Below are 26,204 nucleotides of genomic sequence, written 5' to 3'. Positions count from 1 at the left end.
TATTTACGAATTAAACTAATTACTTACGCTTTAAAATATTATCCGCTAGTTTAAATAATAATTTAAACTCTCCGCGAGTTCGTATATTACTTTCGTTCGAGACTAATATAATAAGCTCTTAAAACGAGCTAAACTAAAAAAAAGAAAATCCTCAGCTTTAATTAGTATAATAAAGTAAAGCCTATACGAACGCGGTTTCCGAAAAAATCCCCGAAGTATAAAAATACTTAATAACCCGTATATAGTTTAAAGTAATTAATAAGCGACTAATATTAAAATAAAGTTAACGCCGATTAAAAAAACTCGACTATACGGAGTAAAAAAACGCACGTTAACGAGCTTAATTATATTAAACTCGTTATTAAAAGAGTAAGTAAAACGGAACGGGCTGAAAAGGGGAAAATATTCGTTTTACGCTTCGTTTAATAATAGGCGGAAAGAGTATAAATTAACTAATAATTATAAATCGTAAGGCTTATTAAGCTACGATTACCCCTGTAAACCCCGCTCCGATACTCGGCCACGTTATCGCTAGTTATTAACGAACTGCTACTTTTTAAAGTATGCTTTTATTAAAAAATTAAAAGTAAACCCTTTAACCGGCTTATTTATTTAAATTAAAAGGCGTACGCGGAAATTAAGCACCGATTAAATTTCGATACTAAGTAAGCCTCGTTACGTTAATAATTTATTAAACTTAACTAGATTAATTTAAATAGCTTCGCACGAAGAGAAGTATTATACGTAATTATCGATTACACGCTTTTTAACGTTAAAAAAACTTTAATATATCGATCTATTAAAACTAAAAACTATATAACCTCTTATAATCGACCCTAATCGATAATTATAACTCTTACTATATCGTTAATAACGAGGACTTATTAATACTAAAGTCTCTAGTGTTAACCTCGGCTAGTAAATTTATAAAAGTAAATATAACCACGTTTCCGATTAAAAGGTACGGGGTAAAAGTTATAAAAGATACCTTTACGGCGCGAAACGAACTAATTAACTTTAAGCTTAACAGGGTAGTACTAATCGAAAGTTTCCACACTAATATTATCTTTAAACCGCTTTTAAAAAGCGTTAATATTTAATACTATAAAAAAAACTGCACGCTACGAATAAGATCGCTAAAAAACAGTATCGTAATATAAAAGCTTATAAAAAAAAGTAACCTAGTTTTTATTAAATATAAGCCTTTATTTACCTTTTATACTAATCTCTTATTAATAAATATAGCCGGCGTAATAAGCACTTACGTAATAATAAAACGCTTTATAACGAATAAAAAGCCCGTAAAAAAAGTCTATATAAAAATAAATTTAAGAGAAAGATAATATGTAAGAGTAAAATATTTAAGTTTAGAAGTTTTTATAAAGCTCGTGTACGCAGTTAAAAGTGTTTCGATTAAAGGTTTAACGCAATTAAAATACGAAATATATATAACGTCGCTTATAAAACGCGTTATTTCGCGAAAACCTACTAAGAGAGTATTTAAACCTTTTTACTGTATACTTTAAAACCTTTTCGAGTACTTTTTAGGGTATAAGTTTTTAAAATATATATTATTATTAAAGAATAATTATAATAGTAAAGTATAAACGTACCCTACGAAATTTCGCTCGTATACGGAATTGTTTAAAGTAATAAAAGGATTTAAACGGTATATTTAGCGTAAGTATAATCTCTTTATATATTACTTTAAGTATAATAAAGAAACTAAACTATTAGGAATTTAAGAAAGCACTTAATATAATCTTTAGTACGAGAAGAAAAGTATTATTATAGAATAAAAGCCCGTAGATATTAAAAAACCGATAGGTAATTAAGAGCGAGCAGGATAAGAGGTAGTAAACGTTGCTTTTAAAATAAAAGTAAACGTTAACCTATTAAAAAGTTTATAGCCCGAAGCTATTTAAATAACTATTAAACTGTTAAATATATATTCTGCTTAATTTTAACGGTAATGGAACCTTAATAAGGTGTTAAATTCGTAGTTCACGAGCTACTTTAAATAGTATAATCCTGCGCAGGTTAAAGCTTTTTAAATAAATTTAAAGCTTAATTAAAGCGGCGTATAAACGTTCGGGTATAAAGTTTATATACTCGATCGTGATAGAGTTAAAGGCCGGCTACGTAAAGAACTTAAAATATTTTTAAAAGGTTATATAAAATACCTAGTAAACTACGAAACTATTAATATTTACCGTATATAAATTTTTAAATTAACGAGAATTATCGTTTCGCGCGATATTAAGTTTAATAAGAACCTTTTTTACCGAGAGGGGGAAAAAAAGGAGCCGAACCGGAATAGGGAGCTCGTCGAAGAAGTCGAAGAGATTACGTTTCCTCCGAGCTTTAAATTATTATTATATACTATTTTTACTTTTTAGACTTTAATATTATAAGAAGAGTTAAATGATTTTACCGATTTTATTTTTCGTTTCGGAGGGCTTAAAAGGCTAGTCCCTTTAAATTTAAGGGGTGCGGTAGTTTTCGATACGCTTATCGATAAAGTTTCGAGGGTAAGCTTAATATTTAAATTACGTTTAAAAAATTATAAAACTAAACGTAATAATACGAATAATACGGGATTTTTATCGCTAGGCTGTATATTTAAACTGGAAAAAAAGTCTAAAGCGAAAAAGCCGGTTAAAAGCCTAGAAAAAGAAACCGAGGTAAATAAGCTATCGTTATTTATTTTCGGAAAACGTTAAACGAGCGAGTTTATTAGTATAAAAAGCTTTAGAAATCCGGAAGTTTCCGAAAGACGAAAAGTAGCGTAATTCGGTAGGGAAAAGGAATAATAAACTCTTAAAAACATTTTTTTTATTATAAAAAAAATCTAAGACGAAATTATTATAGTTATACTATTAAAAATAATAGAAACGTTTATACCTAAGTGTAAACCGCGTATATATTATTAAAGGCGTATAAAAAGGTTATAAAAGCTTAATTAAAAGCGATTACGCTTATTACGGCTAAAGAAATAAAAGGGTAGTAATATCGAAAATACGTTTTTCGTATTAAATAACGAAATAAAACTAAATAGTTTATAGATATTAAAGGATTATTATAAATTAATTTTTCGTATAACTTTTACGATAGCCTCGTATACGTTTTTTATTACCTACTTTCTTAATATTAATAAAGCGCTACTATTAAGAAATAAAAAATATTATACTATTTATATTACCGTTACGAAGGTATATTTACTAAAAAAGTAGCTGGAAAGGCGATATTTAAGCCTTATTTAAAACTATCTCTACGTTTTTAAAATAAAATAGTTACTTATTTTAAAGAGGAATAGTTTATAGCCGCCACTAAATAAAAAATTAATAACTTAATAAAAATAGGGGCTTAAGAAATTATTAAGCGCCTTTATAATAGTACCTTATTACCGTTAAAATAAGTGTTTATTAATAAGTTTAACGAGAATAATATTTATATATTATATAAAGCTCGGATTTACGTACGAGGCGATAAGTAAAATATAAACTCGTTTACGAATATATATACCGTAATATTAACCGCGCGATTTTTTCGAATTATAATAGTTTTAATTACGAAATTTAACTTAAAAACGAAGTAATTCGATATGGTTAATATATTCCTTAATACGACCTTCGTTAAGGGACTCTTATCGGTGTATTATAAACTCTTTTTAAGGTACGAGTAAACCGGGATGTATATTAAGTTTCGTAAAGCTCTTTATAAGTTAAAAAAATCTCCGTTGTTATAATATAACGACTTTTCTAGTATTTTTCGTAAACTAAGCCTTATCGGTTTAAAGAAAAACTTTGCTTGTTTTATAATAAAAAGCGCACGATATTCATAGTTTTTTATATAAATAATTTCCTAGTTTATTATTAGAAATTAAAGTAAAATAGAGCCGATAAGTTAATAACTAGTATTAAGTAAGTATACGAGGTTAAAAACCAGGGTAATATAGCTTATTACCTTAGCGTACGTGTAGTTAAAAATAGAGTTAATAAACGTTTCTAGTTATCTTATAATACTTACTTAGAAAAAGTAGTAATTAAATATAGTTTAAAGGTATTACGAGTTATAGTAACACTTTTACCGACCGAAAAACTATTAAAATATATTAACGAAATATTAAAGTTACGAATTAAAGCTTATTAAAAGCGAGTTAAGTTATTATTTTATAATTTTATTATAGTTTACCTTAATATTACGTTTATTTATTCGTAGTTATTAAAATTCCTAATAAACCCTAATAAAAAGCACTTTAAAGCCGCTAATTAGTGTATTCGGTACGTTTACGGCATTAAGTTTATAGTAGTCTCTTTCGGAGAATAGGAAAACGGCGTTTAAGCGTTAATTATAATAAGCAACGTTTTTTTCGCGAATAACTTAGAAATACGTAAATTGTTTTATAGGTATATTATTATACTATTCGGTAGTTTAATCGTATAAAAAACAGCTCGGTAAAACACGGTTACTATATTAACTACGAAGGTAAAATTACTAGCTTTATAATAAGTAATAAAAAAGTTAATTACACTTAAACGTTTATTTAAAGATTTAAAGCTAATACTTAGCACCTCGTTCTCAATATACTACGATAATTAATAAACTATTAAGCTAATTATAAATTAAAGGGAAAAAATCTCTACAAAGTTAAAGCACGTAAATATTTAAAACCTTTAACTACGATAAAAGTACTAAAAACGAGCTTTTTAAATAACCTACCTTATTATAAAAAATATACCAGTAAATAAATTAACGAAAAACCTTTCACGTGCTAAATTCGAGCACTAGAGAGGACTCTTAAACTTATAAAATATTCGGTAATTTAATTATATATTATAAAAAAGTAAGCACGAAGCGATAACGAAATAATTATTATAATTACCGGATTTTTATTAATTTAAGGAATCGAACCCCGAAAAACAAAAGCTACTAAGGTATAAAAGCCCGCGAAAAGTCTTAATAAACACGCCGGCTTAATTAGTTTATGTATTATAAACGCAGAAAAATAAAAAACATTATAAGATATTAATTATTATTAAAAGTAATACGTTAACGATAATAAAACGAAAATTAACTGTTTAACCTAACTCGGAGTTAGTGCTAGCGAAAGGATCCTTAAAATTAAATCTTATCGAAGTAAGCGAGGGGCTTTTAAAAGCGAAGCGTTTTTTAATAAAACGACTATATATATTAAAACTAGTATTATACGAAAGCGTAAACAAAAGGTTTAAAATAAGCGAAACGCTTAACGGGTTATTAATTTTACGCTAAGTATTAGCGATAATAAACTTATTAACACTATCGTAAAAATAATGGGCTTAATTTATAGCCTCGACGTTTATAAGCGTGCGAAAAGTGTAGCGGTATTTTTTAAGCTGTTTTTATAAATATTATTAGTAAGCGAGATTAAATTACTAAGTATCTTAATAAGCTTACGCTAGTTTTACCTTTATTTTAAATAGCGTAATTAACGGCCTTTTTAATAAAATAGCGGGCGACACGGCGTGCGGTTATAAAAGCAAGGTTTTTATAATTAAATTATATTAATATATTAAAATATATTAAATAGTTTATAGGGATACGTATATATAATTATATTTATAATAATTAAAATATTTAATAATATTAAAACCGAAAGCGATTAAGAAAAGAAGGGAAAAGATCGATAACTCGGTCGAACTATCGAATAATCGAAAACAAACTTTATTATTTAAATCTACGAGGTCGAATTAATCTAGCCGAACCTTTATCGAGGGGACGCAGCCAAAGCGCTACGGTATAAATAATCCGATGGATGATCCGATGGTTATTAATACCGGTCGCGCCGGACTCGCGCAGAGCCAGCACCACCCGCGAAGCAACGTCGCGGCGTATAACTAAGGACCTTAAACGCCTTAAACGCGTCCCAGTAGCGAAAATAGCTCGAAAAGAGGTATCGAAAAAGGATTAAAGCATTTAGAGAAACTGATCGCTAATCTAGTAGCCCCTAGCAGTAGGCGTGAAGAAATTTTTTAAGTAATTAAGGAATTTCGCACCGAAGCGACCGAACTACGACCGCACCTTAACGACGACGATAACGCGCCAGTAACCCGCGGGGAATTGCGAAAAATAATCGGAAAAGCTATCGCCCAAGCTATATAGGATCCTAAAGCTATATAGACTAAGTTTTGGGCTTAAGTTACATCTGCGCCGCGTAGTAGCGATTCCACTGCCTAGCAACCGAAAATTATCGTCCCAGCCCGCCGAAACCGCGAAGTAGTAATTAAAAACGTAAATTAATTTAACGACATCCAAAAAAAAGGCCAGCAAATATCGTATAGAGCGTTAATACGGTAATCAGGCATAGCGAAACTATCGCAACGAAGAAACTACTTAGCGGCGATATCGTCTTTACTTTTAAAAACGAGGCGAAGAAATATACAAAGAATAATAAATAAGTTTTAAACGCTTTCGGAATTAACGCGCAGCTTACTTATAAAGAATTCGCAGTTATTACGAAAAGGGTCCCAGCGAAAAAGCTGCGGGATACCCACAACGAAACCGCGTTACTACGTAGCTTACTCGTAAATAAATATAACCCGAGAAAAATCTCGAAATATAAGCGTAGCCTGCCGAAGAATTCCGAAATACGCTACGCCTCCCTTATCCTGTATACGAGCTCCGTCCAAGCTACGAAAGACTTGTGCGACAACGGCTTAATATAAAATTCCGAGATCTTCGACTGCGAACCGTATAACGCCAGCCTCCGTATCCAACAGTGCTACCGCTATTACGGCTACGGCTACGTAGTTAAGTATTATCGGAAACAGCAGCGATATAGCTACTACTCTATAACAATACACCCTAAAGGAGACTAAGAATGCCCCCAAAGAAAACCACGAAACAGGAAACGTTATATTAATTACGGTAGGGAATACACGGCGTAAGATCGCGGCTGCCCCGTAGCGATCCAGCAGAGAGAACGCGTAAGAAAAACTTATGCCTACCGGCCTCGCTAGTTCGAAGTCCGTAGCACCGGCGACAGCTCGGCAGGAACAAGGCGTTTATTACTACCGACGACGCTCCCTACCAGCGATAAAGAAAGGTATACAGTAATCTCGCGGAAAAAAAGGCCGCCCGCGATTTAATTCGATAGCGAGCAGCCAAAACAGAGAAACACGCTCGTAAAGCCGGCGCGGCACCGTCGCTCCCCTATTAACGCAAAACACTATTATAGTCTCATAATTATGAGCTTACGAATAGTATACTAAAACGTCACAGTATTAAAAACAACAACGGCACTTGCCTTAATTAATCAAGAGGAGTACGATATATTAACACTATAAAAAATATAAACAAACCCCCGCACGCAAACCGCGTACTGCCCAAAAACAGCCAGGTATCGAATAATTTACGGCGAGGGCCGAACGGCTATCTATATACATAAACGCCTCGATATCGCCAAGCTAAAGACTAAGGCAGGCCCCGATTAGGCTACCGTTACGATACCGAGGGGAAAAAGTAGCCGCTTTACTATATAGTTTATATATTCGTTAATTTAAAAAACTTCTCGATAGCGGAGCCCTTTAAGCGACCTCGATACGACCTCGTACCCCGGGCAACACTTACTCGTCGAAGACTTTAATACACACTATCCGCTTTAAAACGTACATAGCAGGAAATCGTACAGAGTAAACAACCTTCTTACCTTTACGGACTAATAAAACTTAAAGCTAGCCACGCCATATAAAGAAATTACGAAACGACGCCACGGATAAAGAGATTTCACGTTAAACCTAGCCTAGGTAATACGAGGAACAATAATCTTATATAAAGGAGACCCTAGCTTAAAAGGTTCTGACTACAGGGCATAGGTCGTCCGCGTTAAATTAAAAACCAACTCGCTACGAGGTAATAAAACGAAAGCAAAGGGATAGAACTAAACGATATTAAATAAAAGGCTAACACGGGCGGAAACCGGAGCACGTTTAATCGATATCGCCGAGCTAATAAGCCCGAAAAAACTAAATCAAGCTATCGATAACTTTATAAACAACCTACGAAAAATTACCGACATAGCAGCCCCAAAAAAAACCCCCTATATTAGTAAAGGTACGCCTTAATAGTTACCGGAGGTCCAAAAAGCGTAGACTATAACAAAATAACGATACCGAGCCTATCTCGCGATACCCTCGCAATATATTTAAAACCAATACACCGAGTCGAAGACGAACCTAAAGAGAATCGTTTAAATAGCGAAAACGAAAAGCTAGCGCCACGTAGTCGCCGTTGCCTCCCACGATTCTAAAACACTTTAATCGCTCGAACAATAGGCCCGACTACGGAGCTGGACGCCACTATAAATAGCGGGAATCCCAAAATTACGACGTAGCAAAAAGCTATTAACGAGGCGCGAAACCACGACGAAAAAGCTACGCTCTTTTCGAAAAGGTTCTTCCTTAACCCAGAAGCCGACCTTACGGACTTAAATACCGTACCGAACCACGCCCCTAGCCTTACCCCTGTCGAGGCAGAGGTAACGGCTGAAGAGATAAGAAATATTATTAAATAGACGGGACCCTGGAAGGCTCCAGGGGAAAACCTTTTACCTCCTGGTTTCCTTAAAGCGTATGGGGAACCCCTTTTCCGGACGTTAGCCGGCTTAGCGACAGCGAGCTTCCGGCTTGCCTACTTCCCTAAACGTTTCCGTACGGCAAAGGTTATCGTGATCCCAAAGCTAAATAAAACAGTAACCGAAAAATAAACACCTAATAAATAGAGACCTATTTTATTACTCAATACGGTCGGAAAAATAATAAAAACAGCTATAAACCGGCGAATTACCGGAATAGCCGAGGAGTACTCGCTTCTACCTAAAGGCCAAATAGAGAACCGGACGCAGCGGTCTACCGAGTTAACTATTCGATTAATTACCGACGTCGTCCGTACAACGTAGTAATAAAAGGGCGTCGCTTCCCTCTTCCAGTTCGATATTAAAGGCGCTTTCGATACAATTAACCATAAAAGACTAATTACTACATTCCGCGAGAAAGGACTGCCGGATTGGGTCTGCCGATAGGTCGAGAGCTTTATTACGAACAGATCGGTCCACCTTCATTTCGACGGCAAGTCGTCAAGGAGAATCCAGCTCCGCGCTAGTATTCCGCAAAACTCCCCGCTATTACCAATCCTCTTTATTCTCTATATCGCTACACTATACGAGGAGCTAAAAGCGCACGAACAGCTTATTATCGTCGGATTCGCGGATAATACGAATCTTATTACCGTAAAACCAAACCACGTTACGAATTACCGAAACCTAAAAAGAGCCTAAAAAACTTATAACCGCTAGGCACGCACAAGAAGGATAGAGTTCAAACCTAAAAAGAGCGAGCTTATTCATTTTACTAAAACGCAAAAAGCCTATACACTATAGGTACGCCTCGGAAACGCTACTATAACGCCGGTAACCTTTACGAGATTCCTCGGCGTTTAGCTTTATCGGAAACTATAATGGAAGGACTACATCTTAAAAATCAAAACGAAAATAATAACTTAAACATTAACTCTTACCAAGCTCGCAGCGTTAGCTTGGGGATATTCGGTACGAAAAGCAAAGGAGCTTTATATAAAAATAATACGCAGCGTACTCGCGTACGGAGCGTCGGCTTAATATAGAGTAAGCAATACCGAAAAAAGGCCAGCCCTTAGCCTTATAATAGTCCAAAACTCCTATCTCCGGACCGTAACAGGGGCATATAAGGCGACCCCCTAATACTATTTAGAGACTAAAGCGGCAGTTCCCCCCTTAACCTCTATTTAAGTGCGAGGGCAGCTAGCTTCGAAATACGCACGAAAACTACCGGGAAACTACAACTTCTACGCGGCGCCTATATAAAAACGGCAGAGATCATCAATAAAAAACGTAGCGCAAAGAGAAAAAGACAAAAGAAACCCCAAAGAGCCACTAGCGAAGCCCCCACAACTCCATAACTAAGCGACGCTCAACTAACGTCAGCCAAACAATAACTAAATAGTCAAACGGTCGAACAAACGCTTAAAAAGAAATAGGAACAAAAATAATTCCATACCGTTACTCCGACACGAGGCCGCCGCGAACTAACTATAAAGTCGCCGCTAAACTAGGGAGCGTGCCGTCGTTACGACGATATGCTTAAGCACGAAACATCGGTCTTAATATAAGCACGTACTAAAAGAATAGGGCTCAAGTCGTTCCTGTTCACCTATCGGGTTCTAAACGTCCCGACGCCGCTATACAACTACGGTGAAGGACGGGAGACAGCCGAACACCTGATCCTATACTACAAAGACTTCGAAAGAAGACAAGAACAGCTAACAAAACAGCTAGTACCTAATCCGCTGCGAACTCGTCGCGATCTAGCGGCGCTTACTATAAAAAAAGATACGGCGAAAGTTATCGCAAAGTAGCTTCTACGGACCGGTCGACTGCCGCTATATAAGTTAACAATAAAAATTAGGGAACCACCCGAACCTAAATAATCTCTCTTTAGGCCCTAAAGCAAGGGTCACTAAGCTAATAAGTAAAAACCAGCATGGTAACGTCGAGCACGTAAAGTAGATTTTACGATATTGACAGCGTATATTTTTAATCCAGCTTCGGCACGGTTTATTACACGAGGAACTAGGTAGATATACCGGAGGCCTTCGGCATACGGCGTACTATTAATAATAATAATATTAAAACCGAGGGTTTTACGGTAACGGGAAATTTTTACAGTATTAAAGAGTATTAAGCGTAAACAGTTTATATACGTATTACGGCGTATTTTATTAGGCTAAATAAATTTATAACTCTTACTCGAAGAGCCTCGAGGGGCTTAATAGCTAGTAAAAGTCGACGTGTTTAATTATATAAGCGAGCTAGCGCTAATAAAAAACTTACCGCGCGCGACGACGGCATTTAAAAAAACCATAATAGCTTAGCGCTAGTTATCGCTTATAGCGACGAGCTTAACACGTAATTTAAAAAGCTTAGCGGGCTTAGTAATAAAGCTTACGGGCTTATTAGCGAGCTTAGCGATAAGTTTAACAGGCGTAACAACGGGCTCCTTAATAGTGGTAACGGGTTTATTAACGGGTTTAGCGGGCGTAACGAAGGGCTCGGTAATAAACTTAAAAGGCGAAACCGCGGGGTCCTTAATAGTAGTAATAAATAAAGCGATAAATTATTTAATATACTTAATATATTTAACGGAAAACTAATTAAGCTACGAAACGCGCTTAGTACGTTTAACTTTATATCGAGCTTTTCTCTTAATATCCTTTTTATATTAAGCGCGGCTTATAATAATAGCTTATTTAAAATCCTTTAAAAAAGAAAATATCTCGTTATTATCCTTATGCTTATAAAACAGCTTAATAGAGCCACGAGGAGGTTCATCACCGTCTCCTCCTCCGCTAGCACTAATAGCGTATAAATTAAAGGTAAAGTTTATAACTTTATATATTAAAATTAGTATCGTAAAGCCGTCTAAGCGCGTAACATCGATTTACCGGCAGATATAATAGATCGAACGGTATAAAAGTTTTTATAAAATAAGTTTAAAGTAATAATTATAAATTATTTCGTAATTAATAAGCGTTCGTAAACGAAACGTAATATAAGGATTTATATACGCAATAATAAAAGTATGAAAAAAAAAAGGCTAGGCTAATTAACTACGCTTAAAAATATTTTATAACACGTTACGAGGTAATTAATTATTTATTTAAAGCTATACTTATTATTTATATTAATAATTATTACGAGCGAAATATATTATATTTACCTTAATAAGCTAAAACTTTTATTTTTTAAATAATAATTACTAGGGTATTTTTACCCTACGATTATTAGTTTATAATAGCTTTAATTTTACCTACGTAAATAATTAATTTGCTTAGTAAGTTAATTAAGGGGTATATCGCAAAAGGATAAAAATAAAAGGTCGCCCCTTAACGCGCTTAGCGCGCTACGTAAAACATTTCATTTATATATTTATTAACACGGTAGCACCTTTCTCTTTTATCCTTTCTTTCTTTCCTTTAGACAGCACTTTAGCACTCAATATACCATCCGAACGCTCTCTGCCGTGCGATATCTTGCTCCTCCAACATTGCGTGCAAGACTGGCGCGTAGTCGGGATATTCCAAGGCGACTTTATCGAGCCAGGCCTGGGCCACTTAAAGTATTTTGTTAGTCTTTGAATTTACAGCAGTTTGTTCCAAAGGTCGCCCTAGTAACGACTTTTCCGCAGTTCCAGGAATTTTCCCAACGTGCGCAGTCACGCACAAGGCGTCTGAGTAGAGCGTGGTGAAGTTGAGGGTCTTGCAGCGGAAGCCGAGGCCGGTCATTTCCCGGGCGACCTGCTTGCAGGTGAAGGCAAGCGACTGGTCGATGGGACGACCGTCGGCGCACGTCCCTTTGAACGAGGACGATAGCTCGCGGAGACTTTTGTATTCGAGCTTGTCCAGCTCCTTCGCCAGCGCCTTGGTGATGCTCAGCTTCTTGTGGCACAAGTAGGGCGCCAGAAGCCAGCTGGGGTAGTGCATTTTGTAGTCCCGGAGAAAGAACCAGGCGGGCGAGGCGTAGCTGATGATAGAGCGTATGTAGACAATGTAGAGTAGAGTGTACGCATCTGTTTCAGACTCGCCTCCCCAGGTCCAGCCCGAAATGCATTTCAACTTGCGCAACGTCTTGCTAGCCTTTGCATAAATGTGTTCGACGTGGTATTTCCAGGACAGCAGGGTATCAACCTTGACGCCGGGGATTTCCAGGTATGGCTCTGCCGGGTTGAAGACCTTGTCCTTGTCCACTCCCGCAATATCCGGGACGCACGCCGGGTGTTTAGTCTGACCATGCTCTCGGAAGTGCCGATGCGATATCCAAAGCCAGCAGAAGAACCCTCTTGTACATGTCGGAATGCCAGCCCGCGTGGACGAAATCCACCAGTGTTTGGAGGGCCATGGTGGTCCAAGAGGGCCTTCCGCGAGTATACATGCTTCTTTGCGTTGCCGGCCAATCAGAATTCCTCATTTCCGTCGCATCTGATCTGCCTAAGCCCAGAAACACTAAATGCGACTCGTTACACCTGATTAGCCAATTCATCACATGGATTCGTGCTTACGTGCAGCGTATTCAACCACCAAGAACAGGGAGTTGCTGAAACTACAGTCGCGATTGGGTTTTCAGCAGCACGTTTGATAAAGCCCCGGACGCACCATATACTCAATTAGTCATTCGTATTATATCTGGTACCACTTGTCCTTCCGCCGCACGCTGTCGCTCCGCACCCGGCTCTGCGACGACCCCACCCGCGCGTGGCCCTTGGACAGCGGCCCCCCCGCGCCGCCCCCACCCGTCGTGTTGCCCCCGCCGCCCTGGTACCCGGCGAACTCGTCGTCGAACCAGCGGTCGACGCGGGCCCCGTCCGCGCCCACGACGGGCGGCGCCACGATCCTCGCCGTTTCCTCTCCTCCCTCACCACCCCCGTGATGATGGTCGTTCTTCCGGTCGGCGGGGAACGGCAGGGCGTTGAGCCGGATCTCGGAATCGCTCCGCTGGTGGTGCAGCAGCTGCTGCTTGTTCCCCCGCTACCGGGATGATGGTTGTGGCCACCGGCGGCGGGGCTCTCGAGGTCGCGGTACTCGACCACCTGGACGCTGACCTCGTGCGTGACGAAGATGCTGCCGAGGTAGGGGGCGACGACGGGCCAGAAGATGGGGACCGAGGCGCAGATGGAGGCCACGTTGATCTCGAGGACGCCGAGCAGGATGCTGATGGGCCCGTACCACGTCGGGTCGTGGGTCGGGTACCAGCCCGTCTTGTGCTCGAAGATGGTCTGGAGGCGCCAGATGGAGAGGAAGTTGACACTGCGGTGGAGGTTAGCTCAGCCGAACGAAGTAGGGGCCAAACACATGTTTCTTCGTGTATGTGCAGTTTCTAGAAAAAGAAGAAAGAAAGAAAGAAGAGGCGTGGGCGGTCACTTACAGAGCACCCATGAACAAGAGCGCGAGGAGGCCCAGCCGCATCTTGTCGGTCATGGTCTTGTTCATGTAGAGCTGGAACGGCAAGACGAGGATGATGAGGTCGAAGAGCATGTTCATGACCGTGTGCGCGTTGAAGGTCATGGTGAAGATGTTGGCGTCGTTGGAGCCGTAGGCCCAGCAGGTGGTGCCGCGCTCCTTGCCGAGCGGGTTGAACTGGGGCCCGTGGGAGCAGGGGAAGAAGGCCATGAAGCTAAAGGTGAAACCCCAGATGGCGACGGCGACGGCGACGCAGACGGTGGCGCGCCAGATCCAGGTGTCGCGCGGGAAGATGCGCAGGTACTGGAACAGCAGCGAGAGCTTGATGCAGGCCGAGCCCAGGTTGAAGAAGCCGTTCATCAGGTAGAACAGGATCAGGAACGTCTTGAGGTCGCCCATGGTCAGGAGGATCATGTGCTGGCCGGCGCCGTAGTCGAGGGCTGTGGGAAGCTGGGTGTTAGTCCGAGGACTCGTTCTGTCGCTGGTAACGGTGGGTGGAGTTGGAGTGCCACGGATACGTACAGACTATAAACGAGATGGATCCTACCGAACCCGCAATCTGTGTGGTATATGTCGTGAGAAAAGCCCGTGCCAGATATGTAAACCGTAAGCTTGGAGGAACTTACAAGATACAGAAAGACGAAGAAATCATCCCAGCCTGCTGAGCGCACCGTGCGTAATCTGACATACAACCGGAAAGTAACAAACGCCCACGACAATGCCTACGGTGCACAAACAAGGTCAGTTGCCTGGATTATACAAAGCCCGTCGGTTCGGTCGATCCCGGCTTGCCATGGATGCGTACCATGAAAAGGATCGTCAGGATCTTGAGCGTGTCCGCGTCGTTGGACCACGGCTTCGGTTCGCCCAGGTTGTCGTAGGAGCCCTTGCCGAACAGGTCGATGAGGCGGTAGTCATCGACATTCGGCGGAAGCTGGGGAATGGCGGCGGCGCCGACCATGGCGGCGTTTTGGTATGCAAGTGGCTCCTGGCGCCTATACGGGTGCTGTGGTCGTCGTCGTCGTCGAAGTCGCAGTACGTAGATGTGACATATACCAAACAGTCGGCAAGGCAGGAGGAATAAGGCGGCGGCACCTGGCCACACGGGGGTTCATGCGGAATCGAAAAAAAGGGGCGCGCGGGTCCGGGAGGACGTTGGGGGCGGCCAGTGAAGGGGAGGGGAGAAGATGCCTTCGTCTTCTTCTTCACATCTGTTGTCAAAACCACACGTTCTTCGAGGCCCAGAAAGCAGGTCCTGGGTGGTGGACGGCACGTCCTACTAATAAGGGAACGAAGAGCATGCATGCAATGCTAGAGTTAGCTGCCGAGTGAGTGAGAGAGGGACTTAGCTATGAACACAACATGGCGAGACACCAAAAGAAGGTGTGCTTGGCGGACAGGGGACGAGGCCCATCACGGCCGCTACTCTGCAAGCAGTAGGGAGCACCGACTGTGGAGACATCCGAAAGGATCTGTCAGATATGAGGAAGAACACAGATGCACACAGACACACGCTCTCTCTGTATCTCCCCGATGGCACGGCAGAACTTGCCGCAGGGCAGCGTTGTGGCTGCTTGGTGTGCCCAAGGATGGCAGGTTGACGAGAGGGGAGAGAACCAGATTGCTGGGAGCAAAGAATGCGCGCGGCATCTTCCCCCTTGCCTGTGCAACCCATGGACAATCACCCATGAAGCTATAACGGGGCAGTCTTAACACCAGGCTTTTTGAGTCAAGTTGACAGCTCTGTTTGGAGAGAGAGAGAGTGTGTGTGTGTGTGATGGATAGCTAGAGAGATGACAGGAACCCCCGTTTCTCCAATTGACCGCCTTGGGGTGTGTGGTTCCCATGGCGTAATTCGAACGAACTGCTTTATTTGATTACGTGCATCCTGGCCATGAGATGATTTTCTTTGCTTCTGTCCGTGAGGCGTGAGGGAAAGTGGTGAGCGAGTCAGTGAGGGACTTTCCCGAGCAGTTACCGGAGCAGGACAATGAAACAAACCTGCCGTGTGGGCACAACCTGAAGCTGGGGAAGCTCGTTATCAAATTTTTTATTTTCTATTTCATTTTACTTCTGCCGCTACCCCGACCTGCCCCGCCCCATTCCCAACCAGCGACTTATTGCCGTCTGCCGGGTCGAGTAGGGGCCGAGCGTGGTGATTTCAGGGCATGGTCTGGACAGGACCGGAAGCAGCTCCGGAGGGGGGCACGAGAAGAAGCAAAGTAGTAACTCTACGTGTAACCTACAATCGGGCGCCGTTGCATTTGGAACTTTCTTTTTCTCCCGTGGGCAAACCAAACACGAGGGAACCCTCGACTTGCATGCATCGCGACGTAGGTGCATCTGTTCAGTCTCAACTGCGAGGTCACAAGCAACGGTAACCAGGTCAGGCCAGAGATTGAACAGATGATGTGATAGCTCGACCGTTTGGCCGGTGCAACCTTGGAGTCGACTTTAGACAGGGCCCAGGTACTGCCCAGGGTCTCTCTCTGCTCTTTGCCCGGTGGACCGACAAGGTGATAAGTTCTGGAACGCTGAAACAGTAGCCCACTCCCATCCGCTGTCAGCAAGCCAGGGCCCCCCCTCAACAGCCCAGATCGGTACTCTTGCAGTGGGCTTTGGGGAGCTTGGAGCACCTTTGCACCCCCCCTCTCGAGCTAGGATCCCAGACAGTTCCAACGAGATCCCCAATCCCACGTTGCCCGAGTCGCAGAAGGATGGGTAACGAGGGTGAACCCGGTGCGACTTTGCTAACGTATGTATGTAGGCCTGCTGCTAGGCTCAATGGGCGGGAAGAGGCCCGAAGACGTTTTACCCAATGGAGTATTCAGCTCATCGAACACGACCAAAAGGGTCGAAACAATGTTTTGAGTTCGAGGCGGCAGCAGTGGTAGCAATGGTCGATCCCCCAATGGACGGCTATGCTACGAAACATGCCTGGGCCATCTGGCCCTGAGACGACGGCAAAAGGAAGACAGACTCAGATGCTTCTCTTCTTGGGGAGGGGAAGAGTGGATGGTACGATGGGCAGATGTAGATCGAAGAGAGTCCAGGCTGGATGCAGCAGCAGTAGATACGATCAACGGTGGTTCCAAGGGCTGGCTGCTGGCTGCTGGCTGGCGGTCAGCCAAGCAAATTACCCAACAAAGTCTTTTCGTTTTTCTTTTGACGCAGCAGATGCCAGGATCTCAATAACGTGCTCCACCGCGTCCTCGGACCTGGTGACACCAAACGGGAATGACAATCGCGCGCAGGGTGTGAGGGCAACCAACCCGGTCTGCTTGCTTGACTTGTTTTATTTGATTACTTGGTACAGTAGGTAGGTATGTATGTATTCTATCTCGTTGCTTGGTTCATCCATCTGCACATCATCCTGTTTGGCTTGCTGTCACCCATGTCAGAACTCCGATATCATGTCGGGATGCAAGCTGCAAGCGGCAACTGCCAGGGCTGGTTTCGACCTTTGCGATGCGACGCTGCATCGGAAATGAAACCCAGACTTCTTCTGGAACTGCCCTCGAGCCTCCGGCCTCCAGCAATACGCACAGAATCGGGAAAGATGGACAGACAGATCCTTCGTATCGCTAGGGGGACGTGCAGATCTTGGACGATTCTGCGAATGGCAGAGGGCTTGGGTGGCATTTGGCCAAGGGATTGCCATGGAGAATGACGGACTGTCCCGGCTGGCGTGGGATACAAGAGAACCGACGAGACGGCACATGGCGGTCACATATCACAGATGCCAACGTGCAAGCGATGCGACCGTTGACAGGAGCACATCAGCATCGGCCTTGTCTGCGATGGACAACCTTGGAACCCATTGACATTGATGGCAGGATAAGGGAAGTTATATATAATAAAAAAAAAAAAAGGAAGCTTTGGAGGGCGAACCCCCAATTGGCCAACCAGGCCACAGTTTGCCAGGGGCCGGCGATTTCTCCGGTTTCACATTGCTCAAAAAGAACCAAGTGCTGACCGAAAACCCGCGCGTTTTCTTCTCAAGTTCTCGCGAGCCGAGGACCTATCTGTCCACCGACTCGACTGCTAATCGATAAAAGAAGGCTGTATCCATCATGAAGGATGGATTGCAATTGCCGACCACGGCTCCGGCGTTTGCGTCCCACGCACTAAAATCAAGGCCTTCCGTTTTAGCGGTCGCGAGGGATTCTTGGGTTGGGTCATGCACTACGTCATCAGCCAATCCATAGCCGACCAACGCCGGCTACGTCAAGACAGACAGTATGGATGGATCGCAATGCGACACGCCCCCGAAGAGGCAAGTCTGTACGTAGGTTGCCAGTCATCGCTTTCTTGTAGACAGCCAATATGCCCAATTGATTGCCTTGCCAACTTGCCCGCTCCCCAGATGCTGCTTGAATTGACAAATCCGGCGTGTTGGGCCTTGACGAATCCGATCCACACATCCATTCCATTGAGGCCATGGCTGTGATCAATCCCGAAGACAGCGACGACAGCCAGTCGACGACCCTCGAGTCCCGGCCCGAGTCGCGTCTCCGACGAAACGCCAGCACCGCCAGCTGCCCCGTCACCAAGCAGGAGCACGATGGCCACCGCTGGTGCGAGTGCGACCGCCTCGACGACGACGCCGCCGCCGTGCTGGCGACGGGCCGGAGCGCCGACGGCGGCGGCCTGCAGCGGCTGGCCCTGCGCCGGACGGCCACGCGCGCCGACTCGGTCGTCGCCCGGATCCGCTCGCGCGGGGTCCCGACCTTCACCCACCCGCTGGCCCGCCAGAAGACGACGACGGACCAGCTCGTCGACTTTGACGGGCCCGCCGACCCCTACCACCCCCTCAACTGGAGCACCCACAAGAAGGTCAGCACCACCCTGCTCTACGGCCTCGTCACCATGACCGCCACCTGGGCCTCGTCCTCCTTCTCGGCCGGCACCGCCGAGGTCGCCCGCGAGTTCGGCGTGGGCCGGCAGGTCGCCGTGCTGGGGTCTTCGCTGTTCCTGCTGGGCTTCGGCTTGGGCCCGTTGGTGTGGGCGCCGCTGTCCGAGGTCTACGGCCGCCGCATCGCCGTGCTGACGCCCATGTTCGTTGCTATTTGTTTTTCCTTCGGCTCCGCCGTCGCCAAGGACCTGCAGACCCTGATGCTGACGCGCTTCTTCGGCGCCTTCTTCGCCTCGGCCCCCGTCACCAACACGGGCGGCGTCCTGGGCGACCTCTTTACTCCGGACTACCGCGGCATCGCCATGGCCGGCTACGCCATGGCCGTAGTGGGAGGGCCGACCTTGGGCCCCATCGTCTCGGCCGCCGTCGTCGAGGTGCCCTACCTCGGCTGGCGCTGGACGCAGTACCTGACGGGCATCCTGCAGGCCGTCGTGCTGCTGACGGCGCTCGTCTTCGTCGACGAGTCCTACCCGCCCCGGCTGCTCGTGGTCAAGGCGCGCCGCCTGCGGCTCGAGACGGGCAACTGGGCCCTGCACGCCAAGTTCGAGGAGTGGGACGTGAGCGTCGCGGAGCTGGCGCGCAAGTTTTTGGTCAGGCCGCCGCAGCTGCTGGGCACGCCCATCTGCTTGTTGGTGGCGCTCTACGCGAGCTTCTGCTACGGCATCCTCTACATGCAGCTCGGCGCGATCCCGTACATCTTCGGGGAGCTGCGGGGCTGGCCGGCCTTCCGGAGCGAGCTGCCCTTCCTGGCCATCCTGCTGGGGTCCGTGACGGGCGCCGTGATTAATGTCTTGAACCAGCTGCGGTACAACCGCGCCTACCGGGCCAACGGGCGCCGCGCCGTGCCGGAGCGCCGGCTGCCGCCCATGATGCTGGGCTCGGTGCTGTTCGCGTCGTCGCTGTTCCTGACGGGGTGGACGGCCGAGCCGGCGACGGGCTGCCACTGGGTCGTGCCGGTCGTGGGGCTGTACCTGGCGGGCACGGGGTTCAACACCATCTTCCAGGCCGCGCTCAATTACTTGGTGGACACGTTCCAGGCGTACGCGGCGAGCGCGGTCGCGGCCAATACGTTCCTGCGGAGCTGTTTCGCCGCGGCGTTCCCGCTCGTCGTGGGGCCGCTGTACCATACCGTCGGGGTCGGGCCGGGGCAGAGCATCTTTGGCGGGTTCGCTTGTGCGCTGGTGCCGGTGCCGTTTGTGTTTTATGTCTTTGGGCGGCGGATCCGGGCGGCGAGTAAGTGGAGCAAGGGGAGTGTGTACGATGACTGATCTCGGTTCGGGTTCGATCTGCTTGCTACACTGTTTCTGTGCTTGGTTGGTTTGTGAGACCAGCATGACGAATGACGAAGTACATAGGGAGGACCAGGGCGCATATACATTCAGTATGAGTAAATACATAGAGCTTAATGGTAATACATCTCAAAGTCGTGGTTGAACTGTGGTTTTCCTTGGATTGAGTTGGCTCTGATAAGACATATATGCCAATGTACCGATTGAGTCTATCAGTTGGCCGTGGGCTTTTGGCTCAGTGACACATTCAACTGATTATGAGACGCTAGGGTATTATTACCTGGAGTCAAGTCGAGATCTCGTGCTTGATTGCATACCCATTGGGCAGCTGGTTTACGGGCTATGTTCATGTTGTTTGTAGGAGGTGAGCGGGGACGCCTTCAACAGCTAGCATCTTGGCTCTTTACTCTATTAAGACCGAGCCAATGATTATTGCCTTGAAGATATCCTCTGTGCAAAGGGATACCCGATAGGCTTCAAGGGTTTGGACATGGGAGGTTGGTGATGTCTAAAGTGAGTGCTTCTCCAGGCACGGGCGACCGAGCGACTTGGGCATTGACCCTCGCGACCAAAGAGGGTTTGGAATGAATATGTAGGCATGTAGGCATGTAGGTACGCTGATTGGTGCTGTCTAGATGAGAACCACACGGAGAAGAAAGCTGTGTACCCGTATCTCTCCCGATCGAAGACGCGATACAGGAAACCCATCACCGCTCTCTCGCTCGATTGGGGCTGGCGTTGCAGAGAATCCCCATTTCGGAGGTGGGTATCTGCACGAGGACGCCACGAAACCTGAATGCACGAAATTTGTTGCAATGCACGAAATAGCGGTGCGAGGCATTGCGGATAGAGGAGCGCTTCCATGTACCCAGACATAGGACAATGGAACGAATCAAGGCTTTGCACCGTGGTGATGTGTTTGCATAGGCAGGCAAAGATGGGGTCGGGGGACACGAAAGAAGGGGAGCATCGTAGGTTTGCATCGACGAATTTTGGAGGATGTCCGCTTTGCTGCTTTGCTAGAGCAACCAGGAGGCCGGCCAGGTTGGTTACTGCCTTACTACAGCGCTCAAAGTGGGGGGGGTGCACTTGGGGACTTGGGGCCGTAGGGGCTGGAGGAGGAGCAGAGGAGGAGCCGAGGAGACTCACTATCGGCCGCCTATTCTGCAAGACATCTGGCCTGATCTGCGGGCGGCCAATAGACTTCAATCGATCAGGGACGGGGAAATCAGATCAGCATCGAAAGAGCTAAGAGGGCGGAGGGGCATCTAGGCACAAGTGAGTGAGTGCATCAATGGATGGATTTGCCCGATTAATTAATAAGATACCTACCTGTACCTACTTACTTACTTCTCCTACCCAAGTCCCAGGCACCACGAGAATGAAGTGCTGGATTGTCCAAATGATTGACGGATGGAGGCGAGGCGCAGCAGAGAAACCAGGCACCAGCCAACCTGCCAACCAGGCACTGGCGCGCGGTTGGTGACGGGCACTAACCAACCTAGGTACATGCACCTAAAGTTGGTCACACCAGACAGACTCTTTTTTTCCTTGAATCTTACGTCTCGACGTTACGCGCCGGGTGAGGGTTGTCCCGCCAACCCGCGGCCCCCCGAGAAAACAGGCGGGCGGGTCAACAATCGTCTGTCCACCTCGCACCCGCTCTCCATCTCTCTCCATCCCCTCCCCGCCGAAACGCATCGACATCCATTCTGTGTACCTTGCATCTGCCTGCTTTGGAGAAAGGGACATCCAGCATCAATTGATCGGGGAAACAACCACGTTGGTTATTTTCCCCCTCCTCTGCATCGAATACCCATCCATTCAACTACCGTACAGCTTCGTCATCCTCTTCAACTTCTAGTCTGTTGTTTTCCTTTCCCACCGCCCCATTCATCAATTCCCCGTTCCAATTGCTTGCATGTACCGTACCGACCAACCTCGCGACATTTGCGGTACAGCTGAGCCGGTTCGGAATCTTTGCGATACCCACACCCAATTCCACCTTAATCGCAGCCCAGCGCCCGCCCAACCAATTCTTGGATCGGTCCAGCGAGCTTTCATCATCATCATCGCATTCTTGGAATTGGTCCGGATTGAGACTCGCCTCTAGAAATCCCCCTCTGGCTCACTTACCTGCAACCACGCAAACACCCACGCATTCTTCGCAGCGCCCGTCGCTGCGATCCAGGAACCGTTGCCATGGACGGCCGACCGCCGGATTACTCCTACGGGAACTACGACGATGACCTAGACCAGACACCCACAGCCGGCAGTGGCGTGAGATTGCTCACGTCCATGGAGGAGCCTCAGCCAGAGTCGCGCCCGTATGTAATCCCCCAACTATCCTTACCTCCCCAGTTGTGCCTGCCACCTCCCTCTGCTTCGCAAAGTCGCCAGCAAGTCCAAGGTGGCACCAGCAACTCGCCAGAAGCCCCGGCCACAACGCCTGAGCATTTCGACCGGCTCAGGAAGCAAGAGGAAGCTCCAACGCCCAAGTGTGTGTCCTTTGCCGAGCCGCTTGGCGGCGAAAGCAGCAGCAGCAATAACAACAACTCCTCCAAGGCTTCCAAGCGCAAGCACATCCTCGGCAAATCCAAGCGGACCCCGACTGTGAGGCTGCAGAAGAAGCACCGGCGCCCTTCCCAGGCCACCGAGGCCGACGTTGCACACAATCTGCCGACCATACCGGAAGGACCTTCGCCTAGAAGAGCTTCACTCCTCAGCAAGCCACCCAGTGGTGAAGGCAGCTTGGCCGCGAAACCAGACCAACCCTCCAGCAGCGCACACTCACACAAGACTCCCAATAGTATCCGACCGACACCCAGGCGCTCGTACGCGCCCTCCTCATACGCGCCGTCGTTCAATTCCACCAGATCTTCAATAATCGACCCTCCGCACATCCCCCCGCCGGAGCCCTCGTACTACCACTCGCGCGATACTGGCTCGCCCACAAGACCTTGGACCCCGTCGAGGATGTCCACCACATCCGACTACAGCCACGATTACAGCCGCGATTACAGTCGCCCGCCTCCTTCCAGCGTGCAATACGAGCCGGTCGACATCAATGGCAGCCCTCGGCCGGGAACCCCCTCCTCGCGATACGGAGGGAGCCCCCGCCGGCCATTGCCACCCGCGCCTCTGTTTTCCGCCCAGGGTTCCGCCTTCACGGCAGACGACGCCACCGTCAACATTCCCCTGGACCAGGATGACGACGTCTTTGGCGATGGCACAGACATAAGCGATCGTCACTATGCGCGACATTCGTATGCAACGCAATCCCAATACACCCTCAACGACGAGCCCGAGACGCCCTACGACGACAAGGTGGAGCACTACGGACCGGCACCCGACGGCCACCAAGAACGTCGCGGCGTGCGCGCCCCCAAGTCGTCAAGAAGGAGGTGCAGCTAATCAATGGCGAGCTGGTGCTGGAGTGCAAGATCCCGACGATCCTGTACAGCTTCTTGCCCCGGCGCGACGAGATTGAGTTCACGCACATGCGCTACACGGCCGTCACTTGCGACCCCGACGACTTTGTCGAGAGGGGATACAAGCTGCGACAGAACATCGGCAAGACCCTCCGAGAAACCGAGCTGTTCATCTGCGTCACCATGTACAACGAAGACGAGATCGGCTTCACGCGCACCATGCATGCCGTGATGAAGAACGTCAGCCATTTCTGCGGCCGCAACAAGTCGCGAACGTGGGGCGAGACGGGCTGGCAGAAGATTGTGGTGGCCATTGTGTCGGATGGGCGCGAGAAGATCCACCCCAGAACGCTCGACGCCCTGGCCGCGATGGGCGTGTACCAGCACGGCATCGCCAAGAACTACGTCAACCAGAAGGCCGTCCAGGCCCACGTCTACGAGTACACGACCCAAGTCTCGCTCGACTCGGACCTCAAGTTCAAGGGCGCCGAGAAGGGCATTGTGCCCTGCCAGCTGATCTTCTGCCTCAAGGAAAAGAACCAGAAGAAGCTGAACTCGCATCGCTGGTTCTTCAACGCGCTCGGCAAGGCCCTGAACCCCAACGTGTGCATCCTTCTCGACGTCGGCACCAAGCCAGGTAACAACTCGCTGTACCACCTCTGGAAGGCCTTCGACACCGACTCGACCGTGGCCGGGGCCTGTGGCGAGATCAAGGCGATGAAGGGCAAGTGGGGCATGTCGCTGCTGAACCCGCTGGTGGCCTCGCAGAACTTTGAGTACAAGATGTCCAACATCCTGGACAAGCCCTTGGAGTCCGTCTTCGGCTACATAACGGTGTTGCCGGGTGCTTTGAGTGCGTATCGCTACCATGCCCTGCAGAACGACGAGACGGGGCACGGGCCGCTCAGCCAGTACTTCAAGGGCGAGACGCTGCACGGCCAGCACGCCGACGTCTTCACGGCCAACATGTACCTGGCCGAGGACCGTATCCTGTGCTGGGAGCTCGTGGCCAAGAGGAGCGAGAGATGGGTCTTGAAGTACGTCAAGGGATGTACTGGTGAGACCGATGTTCCGGGTACGCTTTGCTTCTTTCTTTCTTTCTTTCTTTCTTGCCGTCCGTCACGCTATTGTCTCTTTACTAACGCCCCGACCAGATACCGTCCCGGAGTTCATCTCGCAGCGTCGTCGATGGCTGAACGGTGCCTTCTTCGCCGCCGTCTACTCGCTCGTCCATTTCAAGCAGATCTGGACCACCGACCACACGCTGGCGCGCAAGGTGCTTCTCCACATCGAGTTCCTCTACCAGTTCCTGCAGCTCCTGTTCACCTACTTCTCCCTGGCCAACTTCTACCTGACCTTCTACTTCATCGCCGGTGGCATTGCCGATCCGAAGATGGACCCTTTCGGGCACAAGATTGGACTGTACATCTTCACCATACTGCGCTACAGCTGCGTGCTGCTCATCGCCATGCAGTTCATCATCTCGCTGGGCAATCGACCGCAGGGTGCCAAGAAACTGTACTTGGTCAGCATGATTGTCTACGGCATCATCATGTTCTACACCATCTTCGCGTCCATCTACATTGTGGTGAAGCAGCTCACGGAGAAGGAGCAGGAACTGACCATTGGCAACAACGTCTTCACCAACATGATCGTCTCCATGGCCTCGACAACGGGCCTGTACTTCCTCATGTCGTTCTTGTACCTGGACCCCTGGCACATGATCACGTCGTCGGCGCAGTACTTCATGCTGCTGCCCAGTTATATCTGCACACTGCAGGTGTACGCGTTCTGCAACACGCACGACGTGACGTGGGGCACCAAGGGCGACAACGTGATGAAGACGGATCTGGGCGGGGCCATTGGCAAGGACGGCAAGGTCGAGCTCGAGATGCCGTCGGAGCAGCTCGACATCGACTCGGGCTACGACGAGGCCCTGCGCAACCTGCGAGACCGCGTCGAGGTGCCCGAGCCCGGGCTCAGCGAGGCGCAGATGCAGGAGGACTACTACAAGTCGGTGCGCACGTACATGGTGGTGTCGTGGATGATTGCCAATGCGATCCTGGCCATGGCGGTGAGCGAGACGTACGGCAGCAGCGGCATCGGCGACAACTTCTATCTCCGGTTCATCCTGTGGTCCGTGGCCAGTCTGGCGCTGTTCCGCGCTTTGGGTAGTGGCACGTTCGCGCTCATCGAGGTCGTCAACATGGTGGTGGAAGGCCGCGTCCGGATGAGCATCAAGGTGCCGCAGTGGATGGGCGGCTTCGGGGACAAGGTCAGCGAGAAGATGAGCAGCATCAGCAGCTCTGTCGGCCGCTGATGATGCAGAGCGATGGAGTTCCCAATGTTGAGAAACAAAAGAGGGAGGGCGAAGACGAGGTTTTGTGATACCCAGCAACGACAGGACCATGCCTGCGTACGAAGAGAAGAAGAAGAAAAATCGGTAAGTGGGGAAAACGCCTTTTCTCAGCGTGAAAAAGGAAAATGGAGTTTTGGGGGGTTTTCTCTTTCTCGTTTCTTTTTTCTTCTTTCTTTCTGCTT

The 26,204-nt window shown here is 47.1% G+C and overlaps 4 protein-coding genes across 4 annotated transcripts; 2 read left to right on the top strand and 2 right to left on the bottom strand.

Moving 5' to 3' along the window:
* Window positions 1–12,186: 12,186 nt before the first annotated feature.
* PG986_004854 (uncharacterized protein) lies at window positions 12,187–12,970 on the bottom strand (the record flags this gene model as incomplete). Its single annotated transcript, XM_066841076.1, has 2 exons — window positions 12,187–12,855; window positions 12,908–12,970. The coding sequence occupies 2 exons, from the start codon at window positions 12,968–12,970 to the stop codon at window positions 12,187–12,189; spliced, it is 732 nt and encodes a 243-aa protein (XP_066700938.1).
* Window positions 12,971–13,248: 278 nt separating this feature from the next.
* On the bottom strand, window positions 13,249–14,989 carry PG986_004853 (uncharacterized protein; the record flags this gene model as incomplete). The annotated part of the gene is made up of 5 exons (XM_066841075.1): window positions 13,249–13,596; window positions 13,671–13,875; window positions 13,994–14,468; window positions 14,551–14,587; window positions 14,834–14,989. The coding sequence occupies 5 exons, from the start codon at window positions 14,987–14,989 to the stop codon at window positions 13,249–13,251; spliced, it is 1,221 nt and encodes a 406-aa protein (XP_066700937.1).
* A 3,479-nt stretch (window positions 14,990–18,468) lies between these two features.
* PG986_004852 (uncharacterized protein) lies at window positions 18,469–20,211 on the top strand (the record flags this gene model as incomplete). Its single annotated transcript, XM_066841074.1, has 1 exon — window positions 18,469–20,211. The coding sequence occupies one exon, from the start codon at window positions 18,469–18,471 to the stop codon at window positions 20,209–20,211; it is 1,743 nt and encodes a 580-aa protein (XP_066700936.1).
* Window positions 20,212–22,434: 2,223 nt separating this feature from the next.
* On the top strand, window positions 22,435–25,983 carry PG986_004851 (Chitin synthase- class 2; the record flags this gene model as incomplete). The annotated part of the gene is made up of 3 exons (XM_066841073.1): window positions 22,435–23,607; window positions 23,643–24,738; window positions 24,818–25,983. 3 exons carry the CDS (start codon window positions 22,435–22,437, stop codon window positions 25,981–25,983), a joined length of 3,435 nt encoding a protein of 1,144 aa, XP_066700935.1.
* Window positions 25,984–26,204: the final 221 nt, after the last annotated feature.

This window comes from Apiospora aurea (genome assembly GCF_038362705.1).
Source record: "Apiospora aurea strain CBS 24483 chromosome Unknown utg000004l_segment0_segment0, whole genome shotgun sequence".
Lineage (NCBI taxonomy): Eukaryota > Fungi > Ascomycota > Sordariomycetes > Amphisphaeriales > Apiosporaceae > Apiospora > Apiospora aurea.
The sequence above is the reverse complement of the archived record's forward strand: the minus strand, read 5'-3'. Positions and strand labels throughout refer to the sequence as shown.